Here is a 22,545-nt window from a genome sequence, read left to right on the forward strand (position 1 = left end):
CCTATAACTAGACTGAGATAGTACGGTGACTGATACTCTACACATCCTATAACTAGACTGAGATAGTACGGTGACTGATACTCTACACATCCTATAACTAGGCTGAGATAGTAAGGTGACTGATACTCTACACATCCTATAACTAGACTGAGATAGTACGGTGACTGATACTCTACACATCCTATAACTAGACTGAGATAGTACGGTGACTGATACTCTACACATCCTATAACTAGACTGAGATAGTAAGGTGACTGATACTCTACACATCCTATAACTAGACTGAGATAGTAAGGTGACTGATACTCTACACATCCTATAACTAGACTAGAATAGTAAGGTGACTGATACTCTACACATCCTATAACTAGACTGAGATAGTACGGTGACTGATACTCTACACATCCTATAACTAGACTGAGATAGTAAGGTGACTGATACTCTACACATCCTATAACTAGACTGAGATAGTAAGGTGACTGATACTCTACACATCCTATAACTAGACTGAGATAGTACGGTGACTGATACTCTACACATCCTATAACTAGACTGAGATAGTAAGGTGACTGATACTCTACACATCCTATAACTAGACTGAGATAGTACGGTGACTGATACTCTACACATCCTATAACTAGACTGAGATAGTACGGTGACTGATACTCTACACATCCTATAACTAGGCTGAGATAGTAAGGTGACTGATACTCTACACATCCTATAACTAGACTGAGATAGTACGGTGACTGATACTCTACACATCCTATAACTAGACTGAGATAGTACGGTGACTGATACTCTACACATCCTATAACTAGACTGAGATAGTAAGGTGGACTGATACTCTACACATCCTATAACTAGACTGAGATAGTAAGGTGACTGATACTCTACACATCCTATAACTAGACTAGAATAGTAAGGTGACTGATACTCTACACATCCTATAACTAGACTGAGATAGTACGGTGACTGATACTCTACACATCCTATAACTAGACTGAGATAGTACGGTGACTGATACTCTACACATCCTATAACTAGGCTGAGATAGTAAGGTGACTGATACTCTACACATCCTATAACTAGACTGAGATAGTACGGTGACTGATACTCTACACATCCTATAACTAGACTGAGATAGTACGGTGACTGATACTCTACACATCCTATAACTAGACTGAGATAGTAAGGTGACTGATACTCTACACATCCTATAACTAGACTGAGATAGTAAGGTGACTGATACTCTACACATCCTATAACTAGACTGAGAATAGTAAGGTGACTGATACTCTACACATCCTATAACTAGACTGAGATAGTACGGTGACTGATACTCTACACATCCTATAACTAGACTGAGATAGTAAGGTGACTGATACTCTACACATCCTATAACTAGACTGAGATAGTAAGGTGACTGATACTCTACACATCCTATAACTAGTCTGAGATAGTAAGGTGACTGATACTCTACACATTCTATAACTAGACTGAGATAGTAAGGTGACTGATACTCTACACATCCTATAACTAGACTGAGATAGTACGGTGACTGATACTCTACACATCCTATAACTAGACTGAGATAGTAAGGTGACTGATACTCTACACATCCTATAACTAGACTGAGATAGTAAGGTGACTGATACTCTACACATCCTATAACTAGACTGAGATAGTAAGGTGACTGATACTCTACACATCCTATAACTAGACTGAGATAGTAAGGTGACTGATACTCTACACATCCCTAGGCTAAACGGAAATTACCACTAGTGTGAGCTAATAAGGCGACTTTATACCCTACATATTTACAATAATAACTTCATTAAACTTTTCTTCTCATCCGGTGTGGGCCTAATCATACTCGCCATGAGCCGGATTAAAGGGGTATGTATACAGCATATCAAGTAAAAACATTTTCATTTTACAAGCCTATCAATTCCTACTAAGGCGCAATTTATTAATATCCCTTCTCGGCCTAGTGAATTACAATTGTTAAAATCAGCTTTAAATGTCATGTTGCATCAACCATTGTCGTTTGTTTACATTAGACAGAAGGGTACAACAGAATGTATATCGGACGCATGTATTTAAATATGCGTGTTCTTTCTAACGAATATAACCCAATCACAAGTGGAGGTTTGATTCCGAGAACTGATCGTTATAGATCAACAGTTCTCCGAACCTACGTCATCGCTATCTTTAGAATGAACACACATGTAATGCTGCATTGTACATGCCAAGTGGAGATATCTTTCCAGTTACAGAAGCAGACGACTGCATTGTTTCGGTAGCTGGTTTGTTGAGCGGGATTTCCCTTCTGGGTTTTCCTAATTCCACTTTACGTGTTAACCGAGGAAATCTACATTCAAGGTATGTACATATATTACACAGCCTGAGTGTAAACACCAGGGCTGATAAACTAGTAAGTCAGGTAGTATAACTTATACTGAACGTGGAGTTAGATAAGGCCGAGGACGATTTGTGTATATCTCATAATGATGTGTTACATTGTATACACATGCTTAAGCATGTTGTGTAGACTTAAAGTAAAACACAGACAGATAATCGACTGGCGCTCCTTTATTTATATGTTCTAGTTGTTGTGTAGTAATTATAAATGGTGGAGTATAGCACGGTAATATACCGAATTTTTCTAGGTGTCAATATCTAATTCTTTTTATAGACCTAAACCGAAATAACTTTTAACTTTAGTCATTCTAAATATAAACCAGTCTAAATCAGTCCTATACTGTATTACACAACTGTAGTAATACGCTTCTTGTCGGGTTGATTTTTTTTGGTTGAACTGCCCTACATATTGTCAATATAGTTGTGTGTGTATATATATATATATATATATGTTTTAGTCGTTATATACACTACGTGAACCCGAGTTCTTACAAAGGCTTTGTTGAGATTTTTGTCTACCAAATGACAAAACATTGCTGTACGTTGTACCAGTAGATCGCGACCCCATATGTCTTTATGTGGAAATACATATACATACACAACCCAATGACACACCCATGCTAAAATTGTTCGCGTCAGTCGAGTGCCCCATTGTTCTGTTAAACTGAACTATTGGATGTGAGAGCTAATTTAAGTTATTTTCTCGACATGTCTGTGAACGACTATTATTGGTCTCTGTTGCTGTTCAAGTATAGTATAAGACTTCTATCAATCAGGCGTAATGTTAAAACTGTCGATATTTATCATTCGATATGACCATTTTAGATCCATTTGAAGGCATCGATGCATGACATCCCATGAATCGTGATGAAACTCTGACAAGTATATTCAGGCCTTATCTTCCTGTTTCCATTGTTATTAAATTGTTTTGTCCTGGGAAGGCTTTAATTTGTGAAAATGCGGGGAAGTCAGACGAACTGGATAAACACATACTGTGTGACCAGTACAATAGTATTTTAAAAAGGTTTTGTTGGACATTTGGTTTATGATTAAGTATAAACGAACATGAGGACTTGTTGGACATTTGGTTTAGGATTAAGTACATTTGGTTTAGGATTAAGTATAAACGAACACGAGGACTTGTTGGACATTTGGTTTAGGATTAAGTATAAACGAACATGAGGACTTGTTGGACATTTGGTTTAGGATTAAGTACATTTGGTTTAGGATTAAGTATAAACGAACATGAGGACTTGTCGGACATTTGGTTTAGGATTAAGTATAAACGAACACGAGGACTTGTTGGACATTTGGTTTAGGATTAAGTATAAACAAACACGAGGACTTGTTGGACATTTGGTTTAGGATTAAATATAAACGAACACGATGACTTGTTGGACATTTGGTTTAGGATTAAGTATAAACGAACACGGGGACTTGTTGGACATTTGGTTTGGGATTAAGTATAAACAAACACGAGGACTTGCTGGACATTTGGTTTAGGATTAAGTATAAACGAACACGAGGACTTGTTGGACATTTGGTTTGGGATTCAGTATTAAAGATAGACGGCATGAGAGATGGGGTTAACAGTTGATATGGTAAACAATTATTTGATAAACATCGAAGGTTGCAGGATCAGCAGATCCTACACGTACTTCTGAAATGAAGTATATATATTTGATGTATCAGTAAGTAGACACTTAACGACGATAAATTACTGCTGTGTTGATGTTGTTGTCAGGTTACTAAACAACTGATATGGCCCACTGTGATGGGCGGAGTGATCAAGAAGAATACTCTATGTTACAACAACAGAATGGAAATCGGACAGAGCAGGGTGAAAGAAGAGACAATCCATCAGAAACTCATCAAAGCGATAACAGCTGGACTGTGCTAAACTCGGATGACACTTCCGCCGAATATCAACGGACTTGTTACATATGTAGTAATGAGGACTATCCGTCCGCAGGGTGTTCATGTCTCCTAACCAATATAACACCCGGATATTCGTCGCAAGGACATGAGGCGTTATCACTTCCTGGAGTCAGTGGGTCCTCCGACACACACTTAAAGGAATTAGCAGAATGTTCTGTACAAGAAAATGACAACTCGTTAGACCAAGGACGCGTTGTTCTAGCTCCTAGTAACCTTGCATCGTCCTTTGGATCAGCGTCTTTATCAACAAATCCTGATTACGACTGTAAGTACATTCAACATACCAGTGTTTCATTCTTACGAAACCCGGTTAAGGTCATTTCGTAGACTTTTTTTCAAACTACCGCGTTATTACCCGATACTTACGCGTTATATGACGTAACTAGTTGCGTAAAACGACAAAGGCAAATTCAACATGAAGCGTTAGCGCGCTTTATTAAATTTGGCTTTGTCGAGTTGGCATTCATTAGCCGATAACTTCCAACTGAAAGCAGTTCAATGCTTAAATACATATACATGTTGTGATTAATATCAGTTTAGGTAAATAGGCTCTACTTGTGATTAATATCAGTTTATGTAAATAGACCTCTACGTTATTTGATTAATATCAGTTCACGTTAATGAGCATGTGCTTGTTGTGATTAATATCAGTTTCCATAAATAGATATGTACTTGTTGTGATGAATATCATTCTACGTTAATAGACCTGTTTTTGTTGTGATAATATCAGTTTCCATAAATAGATATGTACTTGTTGTGATGAATATCATTCTACGTTAATAGACCTGTTTTTGTTGTGATAATATCAGTTTACGTAAATAGACCTCTACTTGTTATTAATATCAGTTTACGTAAATATACCTATATTTGCTGAGATGAATTTCATTTAACGTAAATGGACCTCTACTTGTTTTGAAAAAAAAACAACATTTTTTTGACATATTTGATGTCGATTTGATAATATCTAACTAACCTAATTATCATTTGAATGCCCATATGTTCAGAAGATAGATGTATCACAACAACAAATGCCAAGACAAAGATACCGTTTAAACCAAAATAAGATTTTGGATTATACAATTATATATTATAATACCTAATTCGTAGAAATAAAAGATTGGAAGATACGTTATTAATACTATATCGAAGTAATATCCCACTCGATGATTATTGTCCGTTAGGTAATGTTAAAGTATAAAATGTCATTTATATGATTTAACATTAATCATAACACAACTGCTGGATCTGTAATACCGTTGCCATAAACAACATTCAACTGATAATGCTAGTCATAGCCGTCATTCCGCCATATATTCGTTTCCGCTCAATTACTATTGAACGAACAACGGTACAGTAAAGACGTGAAATTCAGTCAGATATGTATAATTATTATGTTCTGTTTCGGTAATGATTAGGTCATGATTAGATCATTCATGACAAATGAACTTTAATTAAATTACAATTTTCACCAAAACAGTACTGAGAGTCTTGACTAACTCTAGTGTGAATCGAATACAGGTGATATGTATACAGGATTGTAGAAACACTTGATCAAGAGAGCACTGTAAATGTCAATTTGTGGGTTGTAACTTTAAGTGATTTCATCTCACATAAATTGGAACCAGACAAAACTAATACCATCCTTAGTCAACCAATACTGACTCGTCTGAAAAGTCACATCTCTTCCAAATTTTCCTTTGCTCACTGAAATGATATTACAGTTGCTCAGACACATACATTCCATCTTGAGCTTGTGATCTAGAAAGTGACACACACATTCACTTTAGTATTCACGACCTCAGATTTCAGCCCATTTAACAGTTGATGTGTCTTTAATAAAGAAATCCTGATATGAGATAAGAACGCATTGTTCAAAATGTTTAATAAAGCTTACGTAATACGTAATCACTTGTGCAAAGCGTTTGTGGTGTGGACATTTAAATGGCAATTGGCTGATTTACTTAGATGTAGTCAAATCAATATTAACTATGTCGACAAGCTGATACTTATCTCATCATGTAGCGACCCATTCACGTCTCCGTATTTTGGAAATAACCGGATACTCGGAAACTGATTCATCGTCTCATATAACTCGTCACGCGATATAACGGGTTAGCTTTAGGTAATAACGCCAGATTACACATAACCTTTGCTTTATTTCGCGAAAATTATTATTTTCTTCCACAAAAATGATCCAAACTAGCTTTCGTACATTCTTTTTTCCTCTGTCTTAACTGTAATCCTTTAACAGTTCATAATATCACATAAGTAATATGTAATATATGTACAAATAAAGGCACGACACGACACGAGAGAGAGAGAGAGAGAGAGAGAGAGAGAGAGAGAGAGATTGACGAAGTAGAAGTTCTTGTGTGGTTCTTGTTTGTATTCTGCGATCGATGGCTGTTGACTTTGAGACAATGTATCTGTTTAGAGTAAACGATGTTTCCTAGTTCTTCCAAGACTTGGTGTTGGTTTTCCGTATTCTTCCCGATTACCGGATTATCTTATCTAAGGTTGAGGCGGGTATTAATCCCTTAACTAGTTCACGAATGAGCACTAGCCGCTGTGATTTCCTTCTGTTTTGTAAAGTTGGTAATTTCAGATGTTCTACCATTTTTGTTACTTATCCATCATCCGGACGTGTATAATCTCCAGTTATTTGGTTGGTCGCTCTCCTTTGTATCCTTTCCATTTGTTTAAATATCTGATTCAGATAGGGGTCTCAGATTATATTATCATAGTATTATTGTTCTAACGTGTGATATGTATGCTGTTTCCATGCACTCTTTCGTACAATGATTTAATTTACTTCTTTGGAATGCAAAAGGTTTCACTTGTGATGTGGTACCTTCAACTACAACCTCCATTTTCTTCCGTGTAAGAAATGATAACAACCAGTTATGTTCTTGTCCTCACACACGATACTACGTGATTTTTTAAGTTTCTTTTGTGGTCTAGTATTGCTCTTGTCAAATTGATTTTTTACTATTTACGCTTTAAGGGTCGTTCATAGTCAGGAGTAGTTGGGTCTCGCATGAATGACCAGATCTGAAGCCACGATTAAAAAATTGTAAGCATTTCTTGTTTTTCTACGTGTTTTAGCGTGTGCCGACGTATTATATAATCCAGTAGTTTGCAAAAGACAGACGTTTGTGATACTGGAAGATTGTTTTCCCCAGCAGTTTTGTCTCCCTTTTCGATATACAAGAAGAGAAGTCGACATTTCTCCAGTCTTTTGCAAGTTCGTTTGGGGATTCTGTTAGGTATTCCACCTGGTCCTGATGATTTTGATATGCTTAGGTTCCAAGGTAGCTTTGTAACATCGTTTCTGTCTACTTGGAGGTATGGAATAGTTTCCTGTACCTTTGTGTGTGTGAGGGTGTGTACGTGTGTGTGTCTGGTATGCTGATGATGAATGATGATTTAAATTGTTCGACTAGTATTTGGCCTTTAATGATTGCCACTGATATGAGTGCTTTTGATAAGTGCAACAATTGAGTCATGCTTCTTAGATTTGACATATTTCCAGAATGGTTTGTTTTTAATATTTTCTAGGCGTTTAACATGTTGAGTTCTCCCATTCATTCATTTATTTATCATCTTCAAGGATGCCTTTATTTCTTCTAATTCTTAGTTCTTTTGGCTTGTAGTATGGCCTTTCCATTTTCTAATCTTTTTTCGCTCTTTCCTTTTCATCCATGGTAATTTATTTCTTGTTTTTAAGAGCTTTGATTGAACGTGTGAGTGTCCAAAACATTGCCTGTCCCTTTTTTTTAATGTTTTTTTTCCCAGAGGTCATGTACATTTGTATCATTTTGATATTCTTCCTCTAATTTATCTAATGTCTGCGATGTCTTCCTTTAGTTTGTCCCAAGAAGCGCCTACTTTTTATTAGCTCACCTGGCCCGAAGGGGCGGGGCCTTAGGGGCGGGGCCCAATAGGGGAAATATAGCAAATTCTTTAAAATCCTTCTTCTTCTGTAGAAATGAAGGGATTTGATTCATATTTGGTCTGAAGCATCCTTGGGTGAAGGGGAACCAATTTTGTATAAACGGTGGGTCTGGCCCCCCAGGGGCCTTAGGAGCGGGGCCCAATAGGGGAAATATAGCAAATTTTTCAAAATCCTTCTTCTTCTGTAGGAATAAAGGGATTTGATCCATATTTGGTCTGAAACATCCTTGGGTGAAGAGGAACCAATTTTGTATAAACGGTGGGTCTGGCCCCCCAGGGGCTGTAGGGGTGGGGCCCAATAGGGGAAATATAGCAAATTCTTTAAAATCCTTCTTCTTCTGTAGAAATGAAGGGATTTGATTCATATTTGGTCTGAAGCATCCTTGGGTGAAGGGGAACCAATTTTGTATAAACGGTGGGTCTGGCCCCCCAGGGGCCTGGGGGGTGGGGCCCAATAGGGGAATATTGCATATTCTTTAAAATGCTTCTTCTGCAGGAATAAAGGGATTTGATCCATGTTTGGTCTGAAGTACCTTGGGTGAAGGGGAACCAATTTTGTATAAACGGTGGGTCTGGGCCCCCAGGGGCCGTAGGGGTGGGACCCAATAGGGAAAATATAGCAAATTCTTTGAAATCCTTCTTCTTCTGTAGAAATGAAGGGATTTGATTCATATTTGGTCTGAAGCATCCTTGGGTGAAGAGAAACCAATTTTGTATAAACGGTGGGTCTGGCCCCCCAGGGGCCTTAGGGGCGGGGCCCGATAGGGGAAATATAGCAAATTCTTTAAAAGCCTTCTTCTTCTGTAGAAATGAAGGGATTTGATTCATATTTGGTTTGAAGCATCCTTGAGTGAAGGGGAACCAATTTTGTATAAACGGTGGGTCTAGCCTCCCAGGGGCCTCGGGGGTGGGGCCCAATAGGGGAATATTGCATATTCTTTAAAATCCTTCTTCTTCTGCAGGAATAAAGGGATTTGATCCATGTTTGGTCTGAAGCATCCTTGGGTGAAGGGGAACCAATTTTGTATAAACGGTGGGTCTGGCCCCCCAGGGGCCTTAGGGGCGGGGCCCAATAGGGGAAATATAGCAAATTCTTCAAAATCCTTCTTCATCTGTAGGAATAAAGGGATTTGATCCATATTTGGTCTGAAACATCCTTGGGTGAAGAGGAACCAATTTTGTATAAACGGTGGGTCTGGCCCCCCAGGGGCTGTAGGGGTGGGGCCCAATAGGGGAAATATAGCAAATTCTTTAAAATCCTTCTTCTTCTGTAAAATGAAGGGATTTGATTCATATTTGGTCTGAAGCATCCTTGGGTGAAGGGGAACCAATTTTGTATAAACGGTGGGTCTGGCCCCCCAGGGGCCTGGGGGGGTGGGGCCCAATAGGGGAATATTGCATATTCTTTAAAATCCTTCTTCTGCAGGAATAAAGGGATTTGATCCATGTTTGGTCTGAAGTACCTTGGGTGAAGGGGAACCAATTTTGTATAAACGGTGGGTCTGGCCTCCCAGGGGCCTGAGGGGCGGGGCCCAATAGGGGAAATATAGCAAATTCTTTGAAATCCTTCTTCTTCTGTAGGAATAAAGGGATTTGATCCATATTTGGTCTGAAACATCCTTGGGTGAAGGGGAACCAATTTTGTATAAACGGTGGGTCTGGGCCCCCAGGGGCCGTAGGGGTGGGACCCAATAGGGGAAATATAGCAAATTCTTTGAAATCCTTCTTCTTCTGTAGAAATGAAGGGATTTGATTCATATTTGGTCTGAAGCGTCCTTGGGTGAAGGGGAACCAATTTTGTATAAACGGTGGGTCTGGCCCCCCAGGGGCCTTAGCGGCGGGGCCCAATAGGGGAAATATAGCAAATTCTTCAAAATTCTTCTTCTTCTGTAGAAATGAAGGGATTTGATTCATATTTGGTCCGAAGCCTCCTTGGGTGAAGGAGAACCAATTTTGTATAAACAGTGGGTCTGGCCCCCCAGGTGCCTTAGGGGCGGGGCCCGATAGGGGAAATATAGCAAATTCTTTAAAAGCCTTCTTCTTCTGTAGAAATGAAGGGATTTGATTCATATTTGGTTTGAAGCATCCTTGGGTGAAGGGGAACCAATTTTGTATAAACGGTGGGTCTAGCCTCCCAGGGGCCTGGGGGGTGGGGCCCAATAGGGGAATATTGCATATTCTTTAAAATCCTTCTTCTTCTGCAGGAATAAAGGGATTTGATCCATGTTTGGTCTGAAGCATCCTTGGGTGAAGGGGAACCAATTTTGTATAAACGGTGGGTCTGGCCTCCCAGGGGCCTGGGGGGTGGGGCCCAATAGGGGAATATAGCATATTCTTTGAAATCCTTCTTCTGTAGGAATAAAGGGATTTGATCCATATTTGGTCTGAAACATCCTTGGGTGAAGGGAACCAATTTTGTATAAACGGTGGGTCTGGCCTCCCAGGGGCCTTAGGGGCGGGACCCAATAGGGGAAATATAGCAAATTCTTTAAAAGCCTTCTACCTCTGTAGGAATAAAGGGATTTGATCCATATTTGGTCTGAAACATCCTTGGGTGAAGGGGAACCAATTTTGTATAAACGGTGGGTCTGGCCCCCCAGGGGCTGTAGGGGTGGGGCCCAATAGGGGAAATATAGCAAATTCTTTAAAATCCTTCTTCTTCTGTAAAATGAAGGGATTTGATTCATATTTGGTCTGAAGCATCCTTGGGTGAAGGGGAACCAATTTTGTATAAACGGTGGGTCTGGCCCCCCAGGGGCCTGGGGGGGTGGGGCCCAATAGGGGAATATTGCATATTCTTTAAAATCCTTCTTCTGCAGGAATAAAGGGATTTGATCCATGTTTGGTCTGAAGTACCTTGGGTGAAGGGGAACCAATTTTGTATAAACGGTGGGTCTGGCCTCCCAGGGGCCTGAGGGGCGGGGCCCAATAGGGGAAATATAGCAAATTCTTTGAAATCCTTCTTCTTCTGTAGGAATAAAGGGATTTGATCCATATTTGGTCTGAAACATCCTTGGGTGAAGGGGAACCAATTTTGTATAAACGGTGGGTCTGGGCCCCCAGGGGCCGTAGGGGTGGGACCCAATAGGGGAAATATAGCAAATTCTTTGAAATCCTTCTTCTTCTGTAGAAATGAAGGGATTTGATTCATATTTGGTCTGAAGCGTCCTTGGGTGAAGGGGAACCAATTTTGTATAAACGGTGGGTCTGGCCCCCCAGGGGCCTTAGCGGCGGGGCCCAATAGGGGAAATATAGCAAATTCTTCAAAATTCTTCTTCTTCTGTAGAAATGAAGGGATTTGATTCATATTTGGTCCGAAGCCTCCTTGGGTGAAGGAGAACCAATTTTGTATAAACAGTGGGTCTGGCCCCCCAGGTGCCTTAGGGGCGGGGCCCGATAGGGGAAATATAGCAAATTCTTTAAAAGCCTTCTTCTTCTGTAGAAATGAAGGGATTTGATTCATATTTGGTTTGAAGCATCCTTGGGTGAAGGGGAACCAATTTTGTATAAACGGTGGGTCTAGCCTCCCAGGGGCCTGGGGGGTGGGGCCCAATAGGGGAATATTGCATATTCTTTAAAATCCTTCTTCTTCTGCAGGAATAAAGGGATTTGATCCATGTTTGGTCTGAAGCATCCTTGGGTGAAGGGGAACCAATTTTGTATAAACGGTGGGTCTGGCCTCCCAGGGGCCTGGGGGGTGGGGCCCAATAGGGGAATATAGCATATTCTTTGAAATCCTTCTTCTGTAGGAATAAAGGGATTTGATCCATATTTGGTCTGAAACATCCTTGGGTGAAGGGAACCAATTTTGTATAAACGGTGGGTCTGGCCTCCCAGGGGCCTTAGGGGCGGGACCCAATAGGGGAAATATAGCAAATTCTTTAAAAGCCTTCTACCTCTGTAGGAATAAAGGGATTTGATCCATATTTGGTCTGAAACATCCTTGGGTGAAGGGGAACCAATTTTGTAAAAACGGTTGGTCTGGCCCCCCAGGGGCCTGGGGGGTGGGGCCCAATAGGGGAATATTGCATATTCTTTAAAATCCTTCTTCTTCTGCAAGAATAAAAGGATTTGATCCATGTTTGGTCTGAAGCATCCTTGGGTGAAGGGGAACCAATTTTGTATAAACGGTGGGTCTAGCCTCCCAGGGGCCTGGGGGGTGGGGCCCAATAGGGGAATATTGCATATTTTTAGCTCACCTGGCCCGAAGGGCCGGTGAGCTTATGCCATGGTGCAGCGTCCGGCGTCCGGCGTTCGTCGTCCGTCAACTTTTTCTTTAAATTGCTACTAATCCTAAAGTATTGAATGGGTTTTCACAAGATTTGGTCAGGAACATCCTTGGGAGAAGGAAAACAGAGTTTGTATAAATTTTTACTCTGAACCCCCAGGGGCCTGAGGGGTGGGGCCAAATAGGGGAAATAGGGTTACTCCTTTAAATCGCTACTAGTCATGAAGTTATGAATGAATTTGAACCAAATTTGGTCAGGAACATCCTTGGGGGAAGGGGAACAGAGTTTGTATAAATTTTTACTCTGAACCCCCATGGGCCTGAGGGGCGGGGCCAAATAGGGGAAATAGGGTTACTCCTTTAAATCGCTACTAGTCATGAAGTTATGAATGAATTTGAACCAAATTTGGTCAGGAACATCCTTGGCAGAAAGGGAACAGAGTTTGTATAAATTTTTACTCTGAACCCCCAGGGGCCTGAGGGGCGGGGCCAAATAGGGGAAATAGGGTTACTCCTTTAAATCGCTACTAGTCATAAAGTTATGAATGAATTTGAACCAAATTTGGTCAGGAACATCCTTGGCAGAAGATGAACAGAGTTTGTATAAATTTTTACTCTGAACCCCCAGGGACCTGAGGGGCGTGGCCAAATAGGAGAAATAGGGTTACTCCTTTAAATCGCTACTAGTCATAAAGTTATGAATGAATTTGAACCAAATTTGGTCAGGAACATCCTTGGCAAAAGATGAACAGAGTTTGTATAAATTTTTACTCTGAACCCCCAGGGGCCTGAGGGGCGGGGTCAAATAGGGAAAATAGAGTTACTCATTTAAATCGCTACTAGTCATGAAGTTATGAATGAATTTGAACCAAATTTGGTCAGGAACATCCTTGGCAGAAGGTGAACAGAGTTTGTATAAATTTTTACTCTGAACCCCCAGGGCCTGAGGGGCGGGGCCAAATAGGGGAAATAGGGTTACTCATTTAAATCGCTACTTGTCATAAAGTTATGAATGAATTTGAACCAAATTTGGTCAGTAACATCCTTGGCAGTAGGGGAACAGAGTTTGTATAAATTTTTACTCTGAACCCCCAGGGGCCTGAGGGGCGGGGCCAAATAGGGGAAATAGAGTTACTCCTTTAAATCGCTACTAGTCATGAAGTTATGAATGAATTTGAACCAAATTTGGTCAGGAACATCCTTGGCAGAAGGTGAACAGAGTTTGTATAAATTTTTACTCTGAACCCCCAGGGCCTGAGGGGCGGGGCCAAATAGGGGAAATAGGGTTACTCCTTTAAATCGTTACTAGTCATAAAGTTACGAATGAATTTGAACCAAATTTGGTCAGAAACATCCTTGGGGGAAGAGGAAAAAAGTTTGTGTAAATCTTTATTCTCAACCCCCAGGGGCCTGAGGGGCGGGGCCAAATAGGGGAAATAGGGTTACTCCTTTAAATCGCGACTAGTCCTAAAGTATTGAATAGGTTTTCACCAAATTTGGTCAGGAACATCCTTGAGGGGAGGGGGAACAGAGTTTATATGAATTTTTACTCTGTACCCCTAGGGGCCTAAGGGGCAGGGCCAAGTAGGGGAAATAGAGATTAGTCTTTTAATTGCTACTAGTCATAAAGTTTTAAATGGATTTTAACCAAATATGGTCAAGAATATTCATTGGAGAAGGGGAACCGAGTTGGTATGATTTTTTACTCTGAATCCCCAGGGGACTGGGGAGTGGGGTCTGATAGGGAAAATAGGGGTTAATCCTTTAAATCGCTATTAATTATTAAGTTACGAATGGATTTGAACCAAATTTGGTCTGGAATATCCTTAGGGGAAGGGGGAAAGAGAGTTTATATAAATATTGACTCTGACCCCCAAGGGGCCTGAAGGGAGGGGCCAAATAGGGGAAATAGAGATTTGAGTTTTAAATGGATTTGAACCCAATTTGGTCAGAAATATCCGTGGTGATGGGGGAACAGATTTTGCATAAATGGTTACTGTGACCCTCAATCCCATAACTATGTATATCATCGCTGGGCATTAAGAGATAAACACAATTCTTATGTAAAAATAGGCCAAAGGGGTTTTCCCCACCCTAAGGGACTTAGTTTCTTTAAAAACCATTATGGTGTAAAAAGAATCCATATGGTCTTTCAGAGAGTACATTTTTGTATATGTATTGACAAATTGAACATGTACATTATTTTGACATTTGGTCAAATCCAACCAGGTGAGCGATACAGGCCCCATGGGACTCTTGTTAAAATCCTTCTTCTTCTGCAGGAATAAAAGGATTTGATCCATGTTTGGTCTGAAGCATCCTTGGGTGAAGGGGAACCAATTTTGTATAAACGGTGGGTCAGCCCCCCAGGGGCCTTAGGGGAGGGGCCCAATAGGGGAAATATAGCAAATTCTTTGAAATCCTTCTTCTTCCGTAGGAATAAAGGGATTTGATCCATATTTGGTCTGAAACATCCTTGGGTGAAGGGAAACCAATTTTGTATAAACGGTTGGTCTGGCCCCCAGGGGCCTTAGGGGTGGGGCCAAATAGGGGAAATAGGGTTAATCCTTTAAATCGCTACTAGTCATAAAGTTATAAATGAATTTGAACCAAATTTGGTCAGTAACATTCTTGGGAGAAGGGGAACAGAGTTTGTATACATTTTTACTCTGAACCCCCAGGGGCCTGAGGGGCGGAGCCAAATAGGGGAAATAGATATTAGTCTTTAAATCGCTACTAGTCATAAAGTTTTTAATGGATTTTAACTAGATTTGGTCAGGAACATCCTTGGGAGAAGGGGAACAGAGTTTGTATACATTTTTACTCTGAACCCCCAGGGCCCTGAGGGGCGGAGCCAAATATGGGAAATAGAGATTAGTCTTTAAATCGCTACTGGTCATAAAATTTTTCATGGATTTTAGTTAGATTTTGTCAGGAACATCCTTGGGGGAAGGGGAACCGAGTTTGTTTAAATTTTTACTCTGAACCCTCAGGGGCCTGAGGGGCGGGGCCAAATAGGGGAAATAGAGTTACTCCTTTAAATCGCTACTTGTCATGAAGTTATGAATGAATTTGAACCAAATTTGGTCAGGAACATCCTTGGCAGAAGGTGAACAGAGTTTGTATAAATTTTTACTCTGAACCCCCAGGGCCTGAGGGGCGGGGCCAAATAGGGGAAATAGGGTTACTCCTTTTAATCGTTACTAGTCATAAAGTTACGAATGAATTTGAACCAAATTTGGTCAGGAACATCCTTGGGGGAAGAGGAACAAAGTTTGTGTAAATCTTTATTCTCAACCCCCAGGGGCCTGAGGGGCGGGGCCAAATAGGGGAAATAGGGTTACTCCTTTAAATCGCGACTAGTCCTAAAGTATTGAATAGGTTTTCACCAAATTTGGTCAGGAACATCCTTGAGGGGAGGGGGAACAGAGTTTATATGAATTTTTACTCTGTACACCTAGGGGCCTAAGGGGCAGGGCCAAGTAGGGGAAATAGAGATTAGTCTTTTAATTGCTACTAGTCATAAAGTTTTAAATGGATTTTAACCAAATATGGTCAAGAATATTCATTGGAGAAGGGGAACCGAGTTGGTATGATTTTTTACTCTGAATCCCCAGGGGACTGGGGAGTGGGGTCTGATAGGGAAAATAGGGGTTAATCCTTTAAATCGCTATTAATTATTAAGTTACGAATGGATTTGAACCAAATTTGGTCTGGAATATCCTTAGGGGAAGGGGGAAAGAGAGTTTATATAAATATTGACTCTGACCCCCAAGGGGCCTGAAGGGAGGGGCCAAATAGGGGAAATAGAGATTTGAGTTTTAAATGGATTTGAACCCAATTTGGTCAGAAACATCCGTGGTGATGGGGGAACAGATTTTGCATAAATGGTTACTGTGACCCTCAATCCCATAACTATGTATATCATCGCTGGGCATTAAGAGATAAACACAATTCTTATGTAAAAATAGGCCAAAGGGGTTTTCCCCACCCTAAGGGACTTAGTTTCTTTAAAAACCATTATGGTGTAAAAAGAATCCATATGGTCTTTCAGAGAGTACATTTTTGTATATGTATTGACAAATTGAACATGTACATTATTTTGACATTTGGTCAAATCCAACCAGGTGAGCGATACAGGCCCCATGGGACTCTTGTTAAAATCCTTCTTCTTCTGCAGGAATAAAAGGATTTGATCCATGTTTGGTCTGCAGCATCCTTGGGTGAAGGGGAACCAATTTTGTATAAACGGTGGGTCAGCCTCCCAGGGGCCTTAGGGGAGGGGCCCAATAGGGGAAATATAGCAAATTCTTTGAAATCCTTCTTCTTCCGTAGGAATAAAGGGATTTGATCCATATTTGGTCTGAAACATCCTTGGATGAAGGGAAACCAATTTTGTATAAACGGTTGGTCTGGCCCCCAGGGGCCTTAGGGGTGGGGCCAAATAGGGGAAATAGGGTTAATCCTTTAAATCGCTACTAGTCATAAAGTTATAAATGAATTTGAACCAAATTTGGTCAGTAACATTCTTGGGAGAAGGGGAACAGAGTTTGTATACATTTTTACTCTGAACCCCCAGGGGCCTGAGGGGCGGAGCCAAATAGGGGAAATAGATATTAGTCTTTAAATCGCTACTAGTCATAAAGTTTTTAATGGATTTTAACTAGATTTGGTCAGGAACATCCTTGGGAGAAGGTGAACAGAGTTTTTATTAATTTTTACTCTGAACTCCCAGGGGCCTGAGGGGCCGGGCCAAATAGGGGAAATAGGGTTAATCTTTTAAAACACTGCTAGTCATAAAGTTATGAATGAATTAGAACCAAATTTGGTCAGGAACATCCTTGGGAGAAGGGGAACAGAGTTTGTATACATTTTTACTCTGAACCCCCAGGGGCCTGAGGGCGGAGCCAAATATGGGAAATAGAGATTAGTCTTTAAATCGCTACTGGTCATAAAATTTTTCATGGATTTTAATTAGATTTGGTCAGGAACATCCTTGGGGGAAGGGGAACCGAGTTTGTTTAAATTTTTACTCTGAACCCTCAGGGGCCTGAGGGGCGGGGCCAAATAGGGGAAATAGAGTTAATCCTTTAAATCGCTACTAGTCATAAAGTTATGAATGAATTTGAACCAAATTTGGTCAGGAACATCATTGGGAGAAGAGGAACAGAGTTTGTATAATTTTTACTCTGAATCCCCAGGGGCCTAAGGGGCGGGGCCAAATAGAGGAAATAGGGTTAATCATTTAAATCGCTACTAGTCATAAAGTTATGGATGAATTTGAACAGGAACATCCTTGGGAGAAGGGTGAACAGAGTTTGTATAAATTTTTACTCTGAACCCCCATGGGCCTGAGGGGCGGGGCCAAATAGGGGAATAGAGATTAGTCTTTAAATTGCTACAAGTCATAAAGTTATGAATGAATTTGAACCATATTTGGTCAGGAACATCCTTGGGGAGAGGGGAACAGAGTTTGTATAAATTGTACTCTGAACACCCAGGGGCCTGAGGGGCGGAGTCTAAGAGGCCCAAGGGTCTTTCCCCACCCTAAGGGACTTAGTTTCTTCAAACACAATTAGGTTGTAAAAATAATCCATAGGGTCTTTCAGTCTCTTAGAGAGTATGTGTATGAATAAATTGAACATGAACATTATTTTGACATTTGGTCAAATCCAACCAGGTGAGCGATACAGGCCCCATGGGCCTCTTGTTTTAGAATGTCCTCGAGGAATGGAAAGAGTTTTGTCTGGATGTCTGTTACTACCATTTCATGATCTGTTATCCTTGGTATGACGTAGGAGCTCTTTGTTAAGGTTCGTAGTAAATATTAGGTTAAGCATGTTGTTTTACGTGTTGGTGGGTCATGGATTCGTGTCTGTTGTGTCCCAGTTGTCATGTGGTTAGGTTTAACACTTTTTATCCCATCGGCCTTGTCTTACTGTCATGCTGTTCCAAAACATGTCACGTCAGTTAAAGTATCCAGTAAGTTTCACATATTTGCTTTTTGAGTCCAATAATCTTTGTCATCCTTTTTTTAACTTCAATTAAGTCCATGTTATTTCATGTTGGCATATAGAGAGATCCTGTTGTAATATCCTTGTTTCTTTGAAGCTGGATTTTTACCCATTCTCTGTCTAAAACATATTCTGGTTGTTTCATTGATGTTAAGAATTAATTCATTAGAATAGATAAACCTCCTTCAACGGCCCCTCTTATATATCTTATAAATATTTGGCTACATTGTATTGTGTCCTTTGCTGGATTTGATCCTGGGTTTATCAATTCACACTATTAAATGTATGCGACTTTTTCTACATAGAATATCATTCCTTCAATTTTAGGTGAAAATTGCTCATTGATAGATTCAGCGCTGCCTTCCCAAGATTCCATCGATTTCTGGAGAAGTGTACCGCGCAAGGGTTTGGATGAAAACGGTTGCCATATTAAGGTAATTCTGCCGGCTCTGTAGTAGACCTGTTGTGATATTAAGGTAATTCTGCCGGCTCTGTAGTAGACCTGTTGTGATATTAAGGTAATTCTGCCGGCTCTGTAGTAGACCTGTTGTGATATTAAGGTAATTCTGCCGGCTCTGTAGTAGACCTGTTGTGATATTAAGGTAATTCTGCCGGCTCTGTAGTAGACCTGTTGTCATATTAAGGTAATTCTGCCGGCTCTGTAGTAGACCTGTTGTCATATTAAGGTAATTCTGCCGGCTCTGTAGTAGACCTGTTGTCATATTAAGGTAATTCTGCCGGCTCTGTAGTAGACCTGTTGTCATATTAAGGTAATTCTGCCGGCACTGTAGTAGACCTGTTGTGATATTAAGGTAATTCTGCCGGCACTGTAGTAGACCTGTTGTCATATTAAGGTAATTCTGCCGGCTCTGTAGTAGACCTGTTGTCATATTAAGGTAATTCTGCCGGCTCTGTAGTAGACCTGTTGTGATATTAAGGTAATTCTGCCGGCTCTGTAGTAGACCTGTTGTGATATTAAGGTAATTCTGCCGGCTCTGTAGTAGACCTGTTGTCATATTAAGGTAATTCTGCCGGCACTGTAGTAGACCTGTTGTGATATTAAGGTAATTCTGCCGGCACTGTAGTAGACCTGTTGTGATATTAAGGTAATTCTGCCGGCACTGTAGTTAACCGATTGTCATATAAAGGTAATTCTGCCGGCTCTGTAGTAGACCTGTTGTGATATTAAGGTAATTCTGCCGGCTCTGTAGTAGACCTGTTGTCATATTAAGGTAATTCTGCCGGCACTGTAGTAGACCTGTTGTGATATTAAGGTAATTCTGCCGGCACTGTAGTAGACCTGTTGTGATATTAAGGTAATTCTGCCGGCACTGTAGTTAACCGATTGTCATATTAAGGTATTGCTTCCGGTACAGTAGTAGACCGGCATCGAATTGAACTATATTGCACACCGCTCTTTATCAATATTGATATACTATGTATACTGGTATTTTGCATTGCAAGTATAAGGCGTTCGTATAAGCATTATAGAAGATTTAAATATCATTGCAGTTCCTGGAGAAATTCATTAAAGCATTAAAGGATTTTTCGAACGCCCATGATTTACTTGCTGATTCCAAAGTCCTAAATCTCTTTAAAACTTTGCTGAAGGTTGATATGGCAGGTGAGTATTTATAACCCATCATAACTCCCGAAACCTCTTTTGAAGGTTTCTGTGTCCCCTCAGTCTTATTTTGTATAACTCTTTGTCCCCTCAGTCATATTTTGTATAACTCTTTGTCCCCTCAGTCTTATTTTGTATAACTCTTTGTCCCCTCAGTCATATTTTGTATAACTCTTTGTCCCCTCAGTCATATTTTGTATAACTCTTTGTACCCTCAGTCTTATTTTGTATAACTCTTTGTACCCTCAGTCATATTTTGTATAACTCTTTGTCCCCTCAGTCATATTTTGTATAACTCTTTGTCCCCTCAGTCATATTTTGTATAACTCTTTGTCCCCTCAGTCATATTTTGTATAACTCTTTGTCCCCTCAGTCATATTTTGTATAACTCTTTGTCCCCTCAGTCTTATTTTGTATAACTCTTTGTCCCCTCAGTCTTATTTTGTATAACTATTTGTCCCCTCAGTCTTATTTTGTATAACTCTTTGTCCCCTCAGTCATATTTTGTATAACTATTTGTCCCCTCAGTCTTATTTTGTATAACTCTTTGTCCCCTCAGTCATATTTTGTATAACTCTTTGTCCCCTCAGTCATATTTTGTATAACTCTTTGTCCCCTCAGTCTTATTTTGTATAACTCTTTGTCCCCTCAGTCTTATTTTGTATAACTCTTTGTCCCCTCAGTCTTATTTTGTATAACTCTTTGTCCCCTCAGTCATATTTTGTATAACTCTTTGTCCCCTCAGTCATATTTTGTATACCTCTTTGTACCCTCAGTCATATTTTGTATAACTCTTTGTCCCCTCAGTCATATTTTGTATAACTATTTGTCCCCTCAGTCTTATTTTGTATAACTCTTTGTCCCCTCAGTCATATTTTGTATAACTCTTTGTCCCCTCAGTCTTATTTTGTATAACTATTTGTCCCCTCAGTCTTATTTTGTATAATTATCTACCCTCTCAGTATTATTTGTACGGAGGAAACATATTGAGCTCTCATTGAAATATGAATAAAAATAGAACATGCCATTATAATACAACTTAAGTTTATCAATGATTATGGTCCACAAATGTTACAGATGAAACGGCTGTGGTTGAATATAAGAACTTCGCACGTCTAGTCAAATACTTAGGACCAGTGAAACGAAATGAGGGCGTCCTCCTTCAACAGGTCAGTACAGTCCAGAGGTCAGCAGGCCAGTACGGCCACATATCAACAGGTCAGTACAGTCCAGAGGTCAGCAGGCCAGTACGGCCACATATCAACAGGTTAGTACGGTCCAGAGGTCAGCAGGCCAGTACGGCCACATATCAACAGGTTACTACGGGCCAGAGGTCAACAGGCCAGTACGGCCACATATCAACAGGTCAGTACAGTCCAGAGGTCAGCAGGCCAGTACGGTCACATATCAACAGGTCAGTACAGTCCAGAGGTCAGCAGGCCAGTACGGCCACATATCAACAGGTTAGTACGGTCCAGAGGTCAGCAGGCCAGTACGGCCACATATCAACAGGTTAGTACGGGCCAGAGGTCAGCAGGCCAGTACGGCCACATATCAACAGGTTAGTACTGTCCAGAGGTCAGCAGGCCAGTACGGCCACATATCAACAGGTTAGTACAGGCCAGAGGTCAGCAGGCCAGTACGACCACATATCAACAGGTTAGTACGGGTCAGAGGTCAGCAGGCCAGTACGGCCACATATCAACAGGTTAGTACGGGCCAGAGGTCAACAGGCCAGTACGGCCACATATCAACAGGTTAGAACGGGCTAGAGGTCAACAAGCCAGTACGGCCACATATCAACAGGCTCGTACGGTCCAGAGGTCAGCAGGCCAGTACGGCCACATATCAACAGGCTAGTACCGGCCAGAGGTCAAAAAGTAAGTACAGTCCAGAAGGCAACATGGTAATGCGGTAGAGAAGGCAACATGGTAATACGACCATAGGTCAACTGGCCGGTAGGGTACAGAATGTAGCCGGCCAGTAAGGTAACGAAGTCAATATGATATAGAGGTCGACAGGTCAGTACGGTACAGTGGTCAACAGGTCAGTAAGGTACAGTGGTCAACAGGTCAGTACGGTACAGAGGTCTACAGGTCAGTACGGTACAGTGGTCAACAGGTCAGTACTGTACAGAAGTCTACAGGTCAGTACGGTACAGAGGTCTACAGGTCAGTACGGTACAGTGGTCTACAGGTCAGTACGGTACAGAGGTCTACAGGTCAGTATGGTACAGAGGTCTACAGGTCAGTATGGTACAGTGGTCGACAGGTCAGTACGCTACAGAGGTCTACAGGTCAGTACGGTACAGTGGTCTACAGGTCAGTATGGTACAGAGGTCGACAGGTCAGTACGGTACAGTG

The 22,545-nt window shown here is 40.8% G+C and overlaps 1 protein-coding gene across 3 annotated transcripts in view; it reads left to right on the plus strand.

The window, feature by feature from the left end:
- Nucleotides 1-1,876: 1,876 nt before the first annotated feature.
- The window catches only part of LOC117328237, a 33,455-nt gene continuing 12,786 nt past the window's right edge, over nucleotides 1,877-22,545 (plus strand). For all 3 annotated transcript variants that reach the window (XR_004532932.1, XR_004532931.1, XM_033885695.1), the window contains exons 1-5: nucleotides 1,877-2,385; nucleotides 4,169-4,627; nucleotides 18,886-18,992; nucleotides 20,071-20,182; nucleotides 21,260-21,351. Coding sequence is in view for 1 of the 3 variants with exons in the window: in XM_033885695.1 (XP_033741586.1) it covers nucleotides 4,186-4,627; nucleotides 18,886-18,992; nucleotides 20,071-20,182; nucleotides 21,260-21,351 (753 nt within the window). In the remaining 2 variants the exon portion in view is untranslated. The remainder of the gene's footprint in view (nucleotides 2,386-4,168; nucleotides 4,628-18,885; nucleotides 18,993-20,070; nucleotides 20,183-21,259; nucleotides 21,352-22,545) is intronic.

Source organism: Pecten maximus, chromosome 5 (genome assembly GCF_902652985.1).
Source record: "Pecten maximus chromosome 5, xPecMax1.1, whole genome shotgun sequence".
NCBI classification, from domain to species: domain Eukaryota; kingdom Metazoa; phylum Mollusca; class Bivalvia; order Pectinida; family Pectinidae; genus Pecten; species Pecten maximus.